We start from the raw sequence: 18,429 nt of genomic DNA, 5'->3' as shown, positions 1-18,429 counted from the left end.
CATTTTCTCCACTGGACCATTTTCCTCGCTGCACCATTTTCCCCACAGCACCATTCTCCCCACTGCATTATTTTCCCCACTGCACCATTTTCTCCACTGCACCATTTTCCCCACTGCACTATTTTCCCCACTGCACCATTTTTTCCCACAGCACCATTTTCTCCACTGCACCATGTTCTCCACTGCACCATTTTCTCCACTGCACCATTTTCCCCTCTGCACCATTTTACCCACTGCACCATTGTCACCACTGCACCATTTTCATCACTGCACCATTTTCACCGCTGCATCATTTTACCCACTGCACCATTTTCTCCACTGCACCATTTTCCACACTGCACCATTTTCCCCACTGCACCAGTTTCCCCACTGCACCATTTTCCCCACTGCATTATTTTCTCCACTGCACCATTTTCACCACAACACCAGTTCCTCACTGCACCATTTTCTACACGGCACCAAATTCTCCACTGCTCCATTTTCCCAACTGCACCATTGTCCCCACTGCACCTTTTTCCCCACTGGACCATTTCCCCCTCTGCACCATTTTACCCACTGCACCATTTTCTCCACTGGACCATTTATCCCACTGTACCATTTTCCCCGCTGCACCACTTTCCCCACTGCACCATTTTTCACACTGCACCACTTTCTCCACTGCACCATTTTTCACACTGCACCAATTTTTCCCACAGCACCATTATCTCCACTGTACCTTTGTCCCCACTGCACCATTTTCCCCACTGCACCATTTTCACCACTGCACCATTTTCTCCATTGCACCATTTTCTCCATTGCACCATTTTCCATACTGCACCATTTTCCCCACTGCATTATTTTCTCCACTGCACCGTTTTCCCTAATACACCAGTTCCCCACTGCACCATTTTGTCCACTGCACCATTGTCCCCACAGCACCATTGTCCACTCTGCACCATTTTCCCCACTGCACCATTTTCCCCACTACATTATTTTCTCCAGGGCAACACTTTCCCCACTACACCATTTTCTCAACTGCACCTTTTTCTCCACTGCACGATTTTCCCCACTGCACCATTTTCTCCACCGTACCATTTTCGCCACTGCACCATTTTCCCCACTGCGCCATTTTCCCCACAGCACCATTTTCTCCACTGGACCATTTTCCTCGCTGCACCATTTTCCCCACGGCACCATTCTCCCCACTGCATTATTTTCCCCCCTGCACCATTTTCTCCACTGCACCATTTTCCCCACTGCACTATTTTCCCCACTGCATCACTTTCCGCACTGCACCATTTTTTCCCACAGCACCATTTTCTCCACTGCACCATGTTCTCCACTGCACCATTTTCTCCACTGCACCATTTTCCCCTCTGCACCATTTTACCCACTGCACCATTGTCACCACTGCACCATTTTCATCACTGCACCATTTTCACCGCTGCATCATTTTACCCACTGCACCATTTTCTCCACTGCACCATTTTCCCCACTGCACTATTTTCCCCACTGCATCACTTTCCGCACTGCACCATTTTTTCCCACAGCACCATTTTCTCCACTGCACCATGTTCTCCACTGCACCATTTTCTCCACTGCACCATTTTCCCCTCTGCACAATTTTACCCACTGCACCATTGTCACCACTGCACCATTTTCATCACTGCACCATTTTCTCCCCTGCACCAATTTCTACATGGCAACAAATTCTCCACTGCTCCATTTTCCCAACTGCACCATTTTATCCACTGCACCAGTTTCTCCACTGGACCATTTTCCCCGCTGCACCATTGTCCCCACAGCACCATTTTCCCCACTGCACTATTTTCCCCGCTGCACCATTTTCCCCACGGCATCATTCTCCCCACTGCATTATTTTCCCCACTGCACCATTTTCTCCACTGCATCACTTTCCGCACTGCACCATTTTTTCCCACAGCACCATTTTCTCCACTGTACCATTGTCCCCTCTGCACCATTTCCCCCCTCTGCACCATTTTCCCCTCTGCACCATTTTACCCACTGCACCATTTTCTCCACTGCACCATTTTCCCCACTGCATCATTTTCCTCACTGCATCATTTTCTCCACGGCACCATATTCTCCATTGCACCATTGTCCCCAGTGCACCATTTTCCCCATTGTGCCATTGTCCTCACTGCACCATTTTCTCCACTGCAACATTTTCTCCCCAGCAGCATGTTCTCCACAACCCCATAGTCTCCACTGCACCATTTTCCCCACTGCATTATTTTCTCCAGGGCACCACTTTCCCCACTACACCATTTACTCAACTGCGCCATTTTCCCCACTACACCATTTTCTCCACTGCACCATTTTCCCCATTGCACCATTTTCTCCACCATACCATTTTCCCCATTGCACCATTTTCCCCACAGCACCATTGTCCCCACTGTACTATTTTCCCCACTGTGCAATTGTCTCCACTGCAGCATTTTCTCAACTGCACCATTATCCACACTGCACCATTTTCCCAACTGCATCATTTTCTCCACTACACCATTTTCCCCACTGCACCACTTTCCCCACTGCACCATTTTCCCCACTGCACCATTTTCTCCACTGCACCATTTTCCCCACTGCACCATTTTCCCCACTGCACCATTTTCTCCACTGCACCATTTTCCCCACTGCACCATTTTCCCCACTGCACCATTGTCCCCACTACACCATTTTCTCCACGGCACCATATTCTCCAATGCACGATTGTTCCCACAGCACCATTGTCCACTCTGCACCATTTTCCCCACTGAACCATTTTCCCCACTGCATTATTTTCTCCAGGGCACCACTTTCCCCACTGCACCATTTTCCCCATTGCACCATTTTCTCCACTGCATTATTTTCTCCACTGCACCACTTTGCCCAATACACCATTTTCCCCACTGCACCCTGGTTCCCACTGCACCATTTTCCACACTGCACCATTTTCTCAACTGCACCATTTTCTCAACTGCACCATTTTCCCCACTGCACCATTTTCTCCACTGCACCATTTTCCCCACTGCATTATTTTCTCCACTGCATCATTTTCCCCACTGCACCATTTTCCCCACTGCATTATTTTCTACACTGCACCGTTTTCCCCACTGCACCATTTTCCCCCCTGCACCATTGTCCCCACTGCACCATTTTCTCCACTGCGCCATTTTCTCCCCAGCACCATTGTCCCCACTGCACCATTTTCCCCACTGCACCACGTTCCCCACTGCACCATTTTACCCACTGCACCATTGTCCCCACTGCACCATTTTCTCCACTGCACCATTTTCCCCACTGTACCATTGTCCCCTCTGCACCATTTTCCACACTGCACCATTTTCTCCACTGTACCATTGCCCCCACTGCACCATTGTCCCCACTGCACCATTTTCCCCACTGCACCATTTTCTCCATTGCACCATTGTCTCCACTGCACCATTTTCCATACTGCATTTTCCCCACTGCATTATTTTCTCCACTGCACCGTTTTCCCTAATACACCAGTTCCCCACTGCACCATTTTCTCCACTGCACCATTTTCTCCACTGCACCATTTTCTCCCCTACTCCATTGTCCCCACTGCACCATTTTCTCCCCTGCACCAATTTCCCCACTGCACCATTGTCCCCACTGCACCATTGTCCCCACTGCACCATTTTCTCCCCTGCACCATTTTCCCCACTGCACCATTGTCTCCACTGCACCATTTTCCATACTGCACCATTTTCCCCACTGCATTATTTTCTCCACTGCACCGTTTTCCCGACTACACCAGTTCCCCACTGCACCATTTTCCCCACTCCACCATTTTCTCCACGGCACCATATTCTCCACTGCACGATTTTCCCCACTGCACCATTTTCCCCACTGCACCATTGTCCCCACTGCACCATTTTCCCCACTGCACCATTTTCCCCACTGCACCATTGTCCCCACAGCACCATTTTCCCCATTGTGCCATTGTCCCCACTGCACCACTTTCTCCTCTGCAACATTTTCTCCCCAGCATCATGTTCTCCAAAACCCCATAGTCTCCACTGCACCACTTTCCCCACTACACCATTTTCTCAACTGTACCATTTTCCCCACTGTACCATTTTCCCCACTGCACCGTTTTCCCCACTGCACCATTTTCCCCACTGCACCATTTTCTCCACTGCACCATTTTCCCCACTGCACCATTTTCCCCACTGCACCATTTTCCCCACTACACCATTTTCTCCACTGCACCATTTTCCCCACTGCACCATTTTCCCCACTGCACCATTTTCTCCACCGTACCATTTTCCCCACTGCACCATTTTCTCCACTGCACCATTTTCCCCACTGCACCATTTTCCCCACTGCACCATTGTCCCCACTGCACCATTTTCCCAACTGCATCATTTTCTCCACTGCACCATTTTCCCCACTGCACCATTTTCCCCACTGCTCCATTTTCTCCACTGCATCATGTTCTCCACAGCACCATTTTCCCCACTGCATTATTTTCTCCACTGCACCATTGACCCACTGCACCATTTTCTCCACTGCACCATTTTCCCCACTGCACCATTTTCCCCACTGCACCATTCTCCCCACTGCACCATTTTCCCCACTGTACCATGTTCTCCATGGCACCATTTTCCCCACTGCATTATTTTCTCCACTGCACCACTTTTCCCAATACGCCATGTTCCCCACTGCACCATTGTCCCCACTGCACCATTTTACCACTGCACCATTTTCCCCACTGCACCATTTTCCCCACTGCACCATTTTCCCCACTGTACCATTTTCTCCACGGCACCATATTCTCCACTGTACCATTTTCCTCACTTCATCTTTGTCCCCACTGTCCCATTTTCCCCACTATACCATTTTCTCCACTGCACCATTTTCCCCACAACACCAGTTCCCCACTGTACCATTTTCTCCCCTGCACCATTGTCCCCACTGCACCATTGTCCCCACAACGCCATTTTCCTCGCTGCACCATTTTCCCCACGGCACCATTCTCCCCACTGCACCACTTTCCCCACTGCACCATTTTCTCCACTGCACCACTTTCCCCACTGCACCATTTTCTCCACTGCACCATTTTCCCCACTGCACCATTTTATCCACTGCACCACTTTCCCCACAGCACCACTTTCCCCACTGCACCATTTTCCCCACTGCACCATTTTCCCCACTGCACCATTTTATCCACAGCACCACTTTCCCCACTGCACCATTTTCCCCACTGCACCATTTTTTCCCACAGCACCATTTTCTCAACTGTACCAGTGTCCCCTCTGCACCATTTTCTCCATTGCACCATTTTCCCCACTGCACCATTTTCCCCTCTGCACCATTTTCCCACTGCACCATTTTCCCCACTGCACCATTTTCCCCACTGCACCATTTTCCCCATTGCACCATTTTTTTCCACTGCACCATTGCTAGATGTGGGAAGAATGTTCCTGATGTTGGGAAAGTCCAGAGCTAGGGGTCAGTCTAAGAACAAGGGGTAAGCCATTTAGGACTGAGATGAGAACAGATTTCTTCACGCAGAGAGTTGTGAACCTGTGGAATTCTCTCTTGGGGTGAGTTCATTTGGATGGATTCAAGAGAGAGCTGGATGTGATCCTTGCAGCTAAAGGGATCAAGGGGAGAGGATGGGAATGGGATACTGTGATTACATGATCAGCCATGATCAGATTAAATGGTGGTGCATGTCGAAGGGCCAAATGGCCTACTCCTGCACTTATTTTCTACGTTTCAATATCTCCATTTTTGCCAATGGCCTTAAATCTACATCCTCAAGTTCTCAATCCTTCCACCAATGGGAACAGTTTCTCGTGGTCCATTCTCCCTGTCTAGCTTTCGTCTTCCCTCAGCACTCCACCTCTCACCATCCACCCCCACCCCCGCCTCAAGCAAGCTGTAAAAGACTTTGTCCAATCCCTTTCTGGACTCGAAACATTAAATCTGTTTTTTCTCTCTCCCCCACCCCCCGGATGCTGCCAAAATCTGCTGAGTTTCTCCAGCGATCTGTGCTTCTGTTTTCCAGGAGCAGCTTCTGCAGTCTGTCTATGTAGTCTGCCTCAATCCCGGAGTCACCTTTTCTGCTCACTCTCTTGTACCTCATTCCTGGACAGCAATGCTCAGAATTCAACACAATCCTCGCAGTGCGGCTGATCCAGCGTGTTGTTGTAACTTCCTTGCTTTTATACTCTGTTTATAAAACCCAGGGTGACTTTTTCTCAACCTCCTCTGTACAGGTAGCCCCAGCCCCATATGCTCATGCAGCTCCTGTAATGCTCCATCCAGTCCATTGTGCCTGTCTGTTTCCCACTGTTCAGCCAACTCCATATCCATGTGGCTATTGTCCCTTGTATTCCTCAGTCCCCCATGTTTCTGACAAGTTGATTTTGTGGCAGATTATCTTTTAGAATTGCCCTGTGCACCAAATTTAACCATGTTACCCTCTTCACTCATCTCTGTTAGCCCATTGAATGTGTGAATTAAAAATGAAGCAAATCTCTGATTGCTTGCCTTCGGGAATCCCCCTCTTGTTTAGGTGATGACTAATTTAAGCCCAATTTATTGTTTCTGAATGATGTCACACTGGCCCGGAGTTGCTGGGTTTGTCCTTGCCTGTGTTTATGAACAAGGATGGAACATTTCCAGTTCTCCAGGAACCAGGCCCTCACCCAGTATCCCAGGAGCAATGGGAGGTTATGACCTGTGTCCACCAATACCTTACTTTCCTCAGTGTCCTTTGATAAATCTGATCAATGATTTATTAACTTCGGGATTCTGGAGCTCTTATTAACCTTAAGTCAACCTAAAATCCAGTTAAACAAACTGCAGCACTTGGAAAATGAATGTACTACAGCACTGTCCTGTGGTCTACAAACCGAGTCAGATTAGTCTGCATCATTGCACGTTTTACTGGTTGTTTTCCTTCTAGAATCCTCTTTTAGGCTTTCCAGTGTTTCACCAGCTCCTTTATCACTAAGACCTCAGCAGCATCTTTTACGATGTTAAATACAGATGTAATTTTGTGTGTGTGTGTGTGTGTGTCTGTGTGTCTCTGTGTGTGTGTGTGTGTGTGTGTGTGTGTGTGTGTATAAGAACCAGGGACAGGAGTAGACCATTCAGCCCATCGAGTAGGCTCTGCTGTTTGATATGTTTCATTCACAGGATGTGGTGGCATGGCTGATCACATCTTGGCCTCAACTCCACTTTCCTACCTGCTCCCCGTAACTTTTCAACCCTTCAATAATAAATTATCCTCCTTACATTTACTCAATGTCCCAGCATGCACCACACTCTGCAGCAATGGTTCATGACCTTTCGAAAGATGTGATTCCCCCCTATTTCTGGTTTATATTTGCTCCCCATTATTCTAAAATGATGACCTCTCATTCTGGATTGTCCCATGAGAGGAAACATCCTCTCTGTGTCTGCTTTGTCACTCTCTTTCATATTTTGCATATCTCAATTAGATCTCCTCTCATTCTTCTAAACTCGAGAGAGCAGCACGTTTAGTTTCTCAGTCATGCCTTTTGGCCTGGTGACCTGTTATGGACTCGGCCAGACTCCCTCAAACATCTCAGGAAAGTAGCCCGGCCCCTAACTTTGCTAGTTGCTTTAAGCAGGTGTAAAGTGGATATTCCAGGAGGGATGCAGCTGGTCAAACCACTCAGTTTTAAACAACACAGAATTTATTTGCCTGATTACCGAATTAAGTACAAACAAAAGAGAACAGAATGTAGAGTAACTTGACCTACCCGAAAACCCAACGGATTATCTCAACTTAATGATACTGTTCCAAATACTTGCAACAATCCCTATAACCACCCCTTGGCACAAAAGGCAAAATCAAACATAGGATCTTACAGGAGGAATGTCAGAGAGAGGGAGGATCAGTGTGGGCCTGCTTCTGAGTCCAGCAGCTTCACAACTGACTGCCTGCTCAAACCAAACCAAACCAGAGAAAAAACTGAGCTGGGAGAACTGGCCACTCTCCTTTCATTTTTATTTTAAAAACGTGAAAGCCTTTAGCCTGAGGCAGTATCTGCTAGCTATCATCAAACTGGCCCTCAAACCCTTCAAATCGCTGCATCTACAACCTCTCTGAAAAGTACCCAAGGACAGTGTAACCTTGTTAAAGGGACAACGTCGCCTCAGGTGAGACCCTACCCAGCCCCATGGTTCCTCTTCCTCCTTTGTTTACACTGAGATACCGACGGAAACCAGTTGGATTCCATTTCATGCGAACACTAATGCTAACATTCCCATCCCACTGAGAGTGACACGTTGCCAATGCAGAATCTGTATTCTGCATTGCTGCTATTCCACAGTGACCTGAAACCTGCTCATACTGGGCTTTAGTCAAACTGAGCACCTGTACACCTGGAGATGGACAAGGTATTGTGACACTCAAGTCGAGAGAGTGATTCTGACTTTTAAAACATCGGCTCACCCATGACAGGTTGGGTTGGGCTTGGCCACAGCAACATTGGGAAAAAGATCACCCAGGAGAGGGTCCCTGTGCTCACCGAGAGAATGGAGAACAGTTCTGGGGGAGAGGGCCATACATAATCATAGAATCCCTACAGAGCAGAAACAGGCCCTTCAGCACAACAGGGTCACACCGACCCTCCGAAGAGTAACCCACCCAGACCCATTCCCCTACCCCTACCCCAGACTATATGGATGTACCTACTAGAAAAGGGGCAAAACTTGACCTACTCTTGGGAAATAAGGCAGGGCAGGTGACTGAGGTGTCAGTGGGGGAGCACTTTGGGGCCAGCGACCATAATTCTATTAGATTTAAAATAGTGATGGAAAAGGATAGACCAGTTGAAATTCTAAATTGGAGGAAGCCTAATTTTGGCTTTATTAGACAAGAACTTTCAAAAGCTGATGGGGGAAAATGTTCGCAGGTAAAGGGAAAATGGGAAGCCTTCAGGAATGAGATAACGAGAATCCAGAGAAAGTATATTCCTGTCAGGCTGAAAGGAAAGGCTGGTAGGTATAGGGAATGCTGGATGACTAAAGAAATTGAGGGTTTGGTTAAGAAAAAGAAGGAAGCCTATGTCAGTTATAGACAGGATAGATCGAGTGAATCCTTAGAAGAGTATAAAGGCAGTAGGAGTATACTGAAGAGGGAAATCAGGAGGGCAAAAAGGGTACATGAGATAGCTTTGGCAAATAGGGTTAAGGAGAATCCAAAGGGTTTTTACAAATATATTAAGGACAAAAGGGTAACTAGGGAGAGTATATGGCCCCTCAAAGATCAGCAAGGCGGCCTTTGTGTGGAGCCACAGAAAATGGGGGAGATATTAAAGTGGTATTTTGTATCAGTATTTACTGTGGAAAAGGATATGGAAGGTGTAGAATGTAGGGAAATAGATGGTGACATCTTGAAAAATGTCCATATTATGGAGGAGGAAGTGCTGGATATCTTGAAACACATAAAAGTGGATAGACCCCCAGGACCTGATCACGAGAACTCTGTGGGAAGCTAGAGAAGTGATTGCTGGGCCTCTTGCTGAGATATTTGTATCATCGATAGTCACAGGTGAGGTGCCAGAAAACTGGAAGTTGGCTAACACAGTGCCACTGTTTAAGAAGGGTGATCAGGACAAACCAGGGAACTATAGACAAGTGAGCCTGACCTCAGAAGTGGGCAAGTTGTTGGAGGGAATCCTGAGGGACAGGATGTAAACGTATTTGGAAAGGTAAGGACTGATTAGGGATAGTCAACATGGCTTTGTGCGTGGGAAATCATGTCCCACAAACTTGATTGAGTTTTTTGAAGAAGTAACAAAGAGGATTGATAAGGGCAGAGCAGTAGATGTGATCTATATGGACTTCAGTAAGGCATTCCACAAAGTTCCCCATGGGAGACTGGTTAGCAAGGTTAGATCTCATGGAATACAGGGAGAACTAGCCATTTGGATACAGAACTGGCTCAAAAGGTAGGAGACAGAGGGTGGTGGTGGAGGGTTGTTTTTCAGACTGGAGGCCTGTGACCAGTAGAGTGCCACAGGATCGGTGCTGGGTCCTCTACTTTTCATCATTTATATAAATGATTTGGATGTGAGCATAAGAGGTACAGTTAGTAAGTTTGCAGATGACACCAAAATTGGAGGTGTAGTGGACAGTGAAGAGGGTTACCTCAGATTACAACAGGATCTGGACCAGATGGGCCAATGGGCTGAGAAGTGGCAGATGGAGTTTAATTCAGATAAATGTGAGGTGCTGCATTTTGGAAAGACAAATCAGGGCAGGACTTATACACTTAATGGTAAGGTCCTAGGGAGTGTTGCTGAACAAAGAGACCTTGGAGTGCAGGTTCATAACTCCTTGAAAGTGGAGTCGCAGGTAGATAGGATAGTGAAGACGACGTTTGGTATGCTTTCCTTTATTGGTCAGAGTATTGAGTACAGGAGTTGGGAGGTCATGTTGCAGCTGTACAGAACATTGGTTAGGCCACTGTTGGAATATTGCGTGCAATTCTGGTCTCCTTCCTATTGGAAAGATGTTGTGAAACTTGAAAGGGTTAAGAAAAGATTTACAAGGATGTTGCCAGGGTTGGAGGATTTGAGCTACAGGGAGAGGCTGAACAGGCTGGGGCTGTTTTCCCTGGAGCTGAGGGGTGACCAATAGAGGTTTATAAAATTATGTGGGGCATGGATAGGATAATTAGACAAGGTCTTTTCGCTGGGGTGGGGGTGTCCAGAACTAGAGGGGATAGGTTTAGGGTGAGAGGGGAAAGATATAAAAGAGACCTCAGGGGCAACATTTTCACGCAGAGGGTGGTACGTGTATGGAATGAGCTGCCAGAGGATGTGGTGGAGGTTAGTACAATTGCAACATTTAAGAGGCATTTGGATGGGTATATGAATAGGAAGGGTTTGGAGGGATATGGGCTGGGTACTGGCAGGTGGGACTAGATTGGGTTGGGATATCTGGTCGGCATGGACCGAAGGATCTGTTTCTGAGCTGTACATCTCTATGACTCTATAATGCACCTAACCTATACATCCCTGAACACTACGGGCAATTTAGCATGGCAATTCACCTAACCTGGACATGTTTGGACTGTGGGAGGAAACCGGAGCACCCGGAGGAAACCCACGCAGACATGGGGAGAATGTGCAAACTTCACACAGTCGCCCGAGGCTGCATCGAACCCAGGTCTCTGGCACTGTGAGGCAGCAGTGCTAACCACTAAACCATTGTAATGACGAAATGAATTGGGTTTGCTCATATCTTAGAAGAGTTTGAGAGAATGAGTGCCCAACAGGTTATGCAGTCAATCTTCAGAGAATTTTCCTGATCACCCAAGTGGATTATCAGGGATAGCAGGTAGCTGGATGGAGTTAAGCGAGGAATCAGTATCATTTTAACTGAGTAGGGGAACAGGAAGCTGTCCAGGAAGCCAGGCAGCTGCCTTACTTGCTGTGTTTTACCAGGCTCCTGTTTGTCTCCTTTTGGATTCCAGCATCTGTAGTTTTTTTCTCACTCTAATTGAGTAGTGGAACTGACTTGAGGGACTGAATGGCCTCCTCCTGTGACTACGTTAGGGGTGGCTCCTCGTTGTCTGTTTTAATCACACAGCTTGCCTTACCTCGATAAACAGCACGGCCCACAGCTTGTTCCAGGAGCGGGATTGGCTGAGCGAGCTGTGACTAGCCAAGTGACTCCCTTTGACCGAGACGATGGTGTGAGCTGTGCCCAGGAGCAGGATTCCCAGACAGAGCGGCAGCCAGCATTCCGACTGCAGGAGCACGAACCCTGCATGATAAACAGGAGCTACAGTCAATCTTCCCAACTCCCATTCAGTACCTCCACCCAGCTCTCACAAAGTAATGACAGCAGAGGAGACTGAATCACTGTGAGCCCTCTGTACAGTGACTGTCAATCCCATGACCCCGTGCTGTCTCTCTTTAGAGTACCCAATGTCTCCAGTTGCCCCACTCTTAAAGACAAGAGAATCCAAGGTCACTAGCAGTCAAAGAATGTTCTTTCTCACATCCCTTGACATCTCTCTCCCAAAATCTCCAACCTGTGACCCACCAGCCCCCTTCACTCACTACGAATGACATGGTTGCCCTCGGCCTACCATATCCCAAAGTAATCATCTCCATCTCGCTCTAACCCTCCATCAATTTCAGCTCCAACTGATGGAGAATACCTTCCACCTCAGCCCTGTGACACTCACTGCCCCCAGATCATCAGGCCATGCCATGGTCCTGAGCCAACTCCCAGGCTGGGAGTCAGCTGGTCGCGGATAGGGCGGGGCGATAAGGGCACTGAGTGCTTGCCCCACCACAGCAACACCCTCGCCAACACTGTCAACAAGCACCCAGTCAGAGGGAGGCATGGGGTGCACCCATCCCCCACAGAAAGAGACACAGGGAGTACCCATCGCCCACAGAGAGAGACACAGGGAGCACCCATCCCCGACAGTGGGAGACACAGGGAGCACCCATCGCCCACAGAGGGAGAGACAGGGAGCACCCATTCCTCACAGAGGGAGACATGAGGAGCACCCATCCCCCACAGACAGAGACAGAGGGAGCACCCATCCCCCACAGAGGGGGACACAGGGAGCACCCATCCCCCACAGAGGTAGATATGGGGAGCACCCATCCCCCACAGAGGTAGACATAGGGAGCACCCATCCCCCACAGAGGGAGACACGGGGTGCACCCATTCCCCACAGAGGGAGACACGAGGAGCACCCATCGCCCACAGAGGGAGACATGGGGTGCACCCATCCCCCACAGAGGGAGAGACAGGGAGCACCCATCCCCCACAGGGGAAGACACAGGGAGCACCCATCCCCCACAGAGGGAGACATGGGGTGCACCCATCCCCCACAGAGGGAGAGACAGGGAGCACCCATCCCCCACAGGGGAAGACACAGGGAGCACCCATCCCCCACAGAGGAAGACACAGGGAGCACCCATCCCCCACAGAGGGAGACATGGGGTGCACCCATCCCCCACAGAGGGAGAGACAGGGAGCACCCATCCCCCACAGGGGAAGACACAGGGAGCCCCCATCCCCCACAGAGGAAGACACAGGGAGCACCCATCCCCCACAGAGGGAGAGACAGGGAGCACCCATCCCCCACAGGGGAAGACACAGGGAGCACCCATCCCCCACAGAGGAAGACACAGGGAGCACCCATCCCCCACAGAGGAAGACACAGGGAGCACCCATCGCCCACAGAGGGAGACACGGGGTGCACCCATCCCCCACAGAGGGAGACACAGGGAGCACCCATCCCCCACAGAGGGAGACACGGGGTGCACCCATCCCCCACAGTGGGAGACATGGGGTGCACCCATCCCCCACAGAGGGAGACACAGGGAGCACCCATCCCCCACAGAGGGAGACATGGGGTGCACCCATCCCCCACAGAGGTAGGCACAGGGAGCACCCATCGCCCACAGAGAGAGATTCAGGGAGCGCCCATCCCCCAGAGGGAGACACGGGGAGCACCCATCCCCTACAGAGGGAGACACGGGGAGCACCCATCCCCGACAGAGGGAGACACGGGGTGCACCCATCCCCTACAGAGGGAGACACGGGGTGCACCCATCCCCTACAGAGAGAGACAAAGGGAGCACCCATAGCCCATGCAGGCAGACATGGAGCACGCCCATGGCGCACAGGGAGACACAGGGCTCCGTGGCGATGCCTCCATTGCCAAACAGCCAGAAGAGAGCCTCTTCTCTTGCCCACTTATGACAACCAGATATTTTAGCCACGATCCAGGAGGAGCCCAAGGCTCTTATGAGAACAAATTCAATTCATGGGATCTGGGTGTCACAGGCATGGCTACCATTTGTTACCCTTCCATAATTGCCCTTGAACTGGGTGATTTACTGGGCCATTTCAGATATCAGGATAGAGTTCGCCATGTTACTGTGAGTCTGGAGTCATGTCGGCTGGACTAGGTAAGGACGGCAGATTTCCTTCCCGAAAGGACATGAGTGGGTCAGATGGGTTTATGACAATCAATCATTGCTATTGTTACTGAGACTAACTTTGAATTCTAAATATTTTACATCTATAAGTTAATTTACCGACAGGACTAATAGGAGATGGGCACGAGGCTGTTAACAGTTAGACTATAAAGTAACTCTGTTGGGGCAGAGGAAATGAATATTTTCAGCTCTTTGGCAACGACACAATGCTGGTACAGAATCCTAGGCACGATCATACACATCAGGAACAGGAAGAGGCCATTCAGCCCCTCGAGCCTGCTCCCACATTGGATCAAAACGCAGTCTTAACTGCAACCTCAAAACGAACCTCCTGCTTAGTGTCCAGTAACTTTTGATTCCCCCATTAGTTAAGAATCTGTTTACCTCTATCTTACAAATATTCAAAGACACTGCTTCCACCGTTCTCTGGGGAGCAGCGTTACAAAGGCTCACAACCCTCTGAGAGAAATAAAGAAGTTCCTTCGTCTCTGTCTTCAATGGGTGTTCCTTTATTTTGAAACTTTCCCCTTCGTTCTGGACTCTCTCACAAGGGAACTCATTCTGAACAGAATACATCAAGTCTCCTCAGACTTATACATGTCTCAATCAGACCATCCTCATTCTTCTAAGCTCCAATGTCTGACGTTGCCCAGTTAGAGAGCCTCCCTAACCCCAGTTATCAGTCCTGTGAACCTTCTTTAACCTGCTTCTAATGCATTTATATCCTGTCTTCAATAAGGAGACTTAAACTGTACACACTATTTCTAAACAACATCAACAATCACCTTTACAACTGGAGCAAAACTTCCCTGATTTTAATATTCCATTCCCCTTGCAGTGAGTGACAACACCCCATTCGCCTTGCCCATCACTTACTGCATCTTCACACTAAATCCTTGTGATTCATGGACCATGACACCCAGATCCCTCTGTTTCAGAGAGCTCTGAAATCTCTCTTCATTTAAGTAACATGCTGCCTTTTTAATCTAATCTTCCTGCCAAAGTGGCCAATGTTGCACTTGATCTCCCAAATTCTTGCCCATTCAGGAACTTTCCAGAACCTTGTGAACTTTGAAGAGTTACATGAAGAAGGGGACAGTTTTGCACCACATCTTTTCAGGCCCCAGTGTTCATCAGGGCCAGTGAACCAGTCTGCTGTTAGTTCTAAGAGTTTTCTCAGACCCTCTTTCTAGTGATGTGATTGTTCCTAGTTCTCCCTGCCTTAGATTTCCAGATCCACAACTATTTCTAAGATGTTTTTGTATCCTCTATAGCAAAGACACGTGCAAAATATGTTATTTTATTCTCCATGTTCCATTGTTTACTTCCCAGGGACTGCTTTACTTACAATGTTTACTTTAAATACCTGTAGAAACTTTACTATCTGTTTTCACATTTCTAGCTAGTTTTCACTCAAGTCCTAATATTTCCTTCCTTTTTTTTCTGTTTAATCCTTCACAGGATGCTGACATCACTGGCTAGGCCAGCATCCATGGTCCATCCCAAGAAGAGAATTAAGAGTCAACCACATTGCTGTGGGTCTGGAGTCACATGTCGACCAGACCAAGGCTGTTTCCTTCCCTAAAGGACATTAATGAACCAGGTGGACTTTTAATTCTTAATCCTTTAGTCATTCATTCCTTTCCCTTATCTTCTGTCCTGCTGCATCTTTGTGGAATGATACACCTTTCCTCTCCATTTGATACAACCTTTAACTTCCTTCGTTAACCTTGAAGAAGCCATCTTGCTACCTCACTGAAATGTAACGTTTCTGGCTCCTGCAAAATACCCCCTTAACTTTTACTGTATCTTCCATGACTAATTTCTTTACCTGTTGTCTCAGTTCACTTATCTCTCTGTCTCCAATCACTCACAACTTCCTTTCTATACCTCCAGTTGTTTGGAGGGGTTTCACACAGTTGGTTAGCTGTGTTGCCCCTCTCGTTCCTGTCTCCTAATGGCTCCCCTCCTCTCCCCCTAGCCCCGCCTCTGCCTCACCTGCTGGTCTACCTTGGGTTTCAGCATCTGCAGAGTCTTTATCTCTCACTATCAGCAACTATCACCCAGACAGCAGCAACTTAATGAGAAGCCTCACAACTGACGAAAGACTTGCTGCATCTCTGTAGCACCTGTAATAACCTCAGAACACCCCCAAGCATTTTATAGCCAGTGAATCCTTTTTAAACGTTACCCACTGTTATCATGTAGGAAATGTGGCACATAGCAGGATCCCACACACAGCATAGAGTCACAGATTCATAGAGTTATACAGAAACAGACCCTTTGGTTCAACTTGCCCACGCCCGACCAGATATCCTAAATTAATCTAGTCCCATTTGCCAGCATTTAGCCCATATCCCTCCAAACCCTCCCTATTCACATACCCATTAAAAGATGCCTTTTAAATGTTGTAACTGTACCAGCCTCCACCACTTCCTCTGGCAGCTCATTCCATACACACACCACCCTCTGTGTGAAAAATCTTTCCCCTCTCACCTTAAACCTATGCCCTCTAGTTTTCAATTCCTCATCCCTGGGGAAAAGACGATAGGCCCAACAGGTCCACATCGACCCTCTAAAGAATATCCTCCCCAGATCTATTCCCCTACCCTACACTTCCCATGGCTTTCATCCTATCCATGCCCCCCATGATTTTATAAGCCTCTATAAGGTCACTCCTCCATAAGCATCCGACGCTTCAGGGAAAGTGCCCCAGCCTATCCAGCCTCTCCTTTTAACTCAAACATTCCAGTCCTGGTAACATCCTTGTAAATTGTTTCTGTACCCTTCCTAGTTTAAAAACATCCTTCCCATGGCAGGGCAACCAGACTTGTATGCATTATTGTAAAAGTGGCCTAACTAATGTTTTGCACAGCCGCAATATGACATCTGATTCTGATTCTGATATCCTGTACCAAGTTTGATCTTCCGTTCTGTGTTGCTTCCAGACTTCTGCACCACTCCCCATTGCCATTGCGTGGTGGCTCAGTGGCTAGCACTGCTGCCTTATAATATTTAAGGACCCAGGTTCGATTCCCATCTTGGGTGACAGGCTGTGTGGAATTTAAACATCCTCCCCATGTTTGTGGTTTTCCTCCCACAACCCAAAGATGTGCAGCTCAGGTGAATTGGCCATGCTGAAATTGTCCATAGTGTTGGGTGCACCAGTCAGGGGTAAATATAGGGGAGGGGAATAGGTCTGGCTGGGTTACGCTTCAGAGGGTTGGTGTGGACTTGTTGGGCCAAAGGGCCTGTTTCCATGTGGTAGAGAATCTAATCTAAATGGCTTTCTGTAGAGTCAAAGCAATCCTGACAACAATTGTGTCTCTTACAAACTGGGATTTTAAATCACTCACCTGTCGAGATTATCAATGAAATTTTCCACAAATTTCTCTGGATGCTGAACTCATACTAATTTGTGCTATTTTGAGAACTTTATCTGTTCTGAGGTTAAAGTAATTTGTCAAGGGGCTTCAAGACTTAGTTAAAAGGATCTGTCGCTTCTTTTACCTTTTGGTAACACCATCAGCTACACTCTCAATCATATTTCAAAGAATACTGACTTTTATTTCATAGAATCTCTACAGTCTAGAAACAGGCCATTTGGCCCAACAGGTCCACATCGACCCTCTAAAGAATATCCTACCCAGACCTATTCCCCTACCCTACATTTCCCATGACTAATGCACCTTACCCACACATCCCTGGACACTATGGGGCAATTTAGCAATGGCCAATCCACCCTGACCTGCACATCTTTGGACTGTGGGAGGAAACCAGAGCACCCGGAGGAAACCCACGCAGACACAGGCAGAACCCAAACTCCACACAGACAGTCACCCAAAGCTCAGAACAAACCTGGCTCCCTGGCACTGTGAGGCAGCAGTACTAACCAATGAGCCACCGTGCCACCCTTGATTAGCTTCTTAGTTAGTTTATAGTTTGGATGTTATTCTGTAATCCTAAGGATTGTTTTCTTTGAGATGTCCAACACTGTGTTCTACTTGATTAATCACAGAAGTTAAATCTTCCCAGTATTATTATTTCAGTTCTGTCTTCTTAAAGTAATCATTGAGTTTTCTGTACTTTAAAGAAGCTTTCATTTTGCACTTATCCAAAAGGGATTTCCTATATTTTCTGCAGTTCCACTGGATGAATCCCACTGTTTACAGCCTTAACAAATGATTCCCATTTCCTTAACAGTTTTACTGAATGATTCCTGTTACCTGCAGCATCAATAAACAATGTCCACTTCAAACACAATTTACTAAATGACTCCTGTTGTTCACAGCTTTTGGAGATTAATTCCATTTCTTAAGTGTATTTTTCCACCTGATTCACACAGTCTGTGGCTTTAATTATGAGCCCATTTCTTTCTTGGCCTTTTCTTTGACGATTGCTCTTCCCTCCTTTGATGAAGGATCTCCCACCTTTTCGACAGCCATTGTAAAATCTCCCAGTT

The 18,429-nt window shown here is 47.9% G+C and overlaps 1 protein-coding gene across 2 annotated transcripts in view; it reads right to left on the bottom strand.

The window, feature by feature from the left end:
* fads6 (fatty acid desaturase 6) overlaps positions 1 to 18,429 on the bottom strand; it is a 166,884-nt gene that overhangs the window by 136,485 nt on the left and 11,970 nt on the right. For both annotated transcript variants that reach the window (XM_072559064.1, XM_072559063.1), the window contains exon 2: positions 11,597 to 11,763. In XM_072559064.1, coding sequence (XP_072415165.1) covers positions 11,597 to 11,763 — 167 coding nt within the window. The remainder of the gene's footprint in view (positions 1 to 11,596; positions 11,764 to 18,429) is intronic.

This window comes from Chiloscyllium punctatum, chromosome 39 (assembly GCF_047496795.1).
Source record: "Chiloscyllium punctatum isolate Juve2018m chromosome 39, sChiPun1.3, whole genome shotgun sequence".
In the NCBI taxonomy this organism is placed as follows: domain Eukaryota; kingdom Metazoa; phylum Chordata; class Chondrichthyes; order Orectolobiformes; family Hemiscylliidae; genus Chiloscyllium; species Chiloscyllium punctatum.
This window is presented reverse-complemented; position numbering and strand designations above follow the sequence as displayed.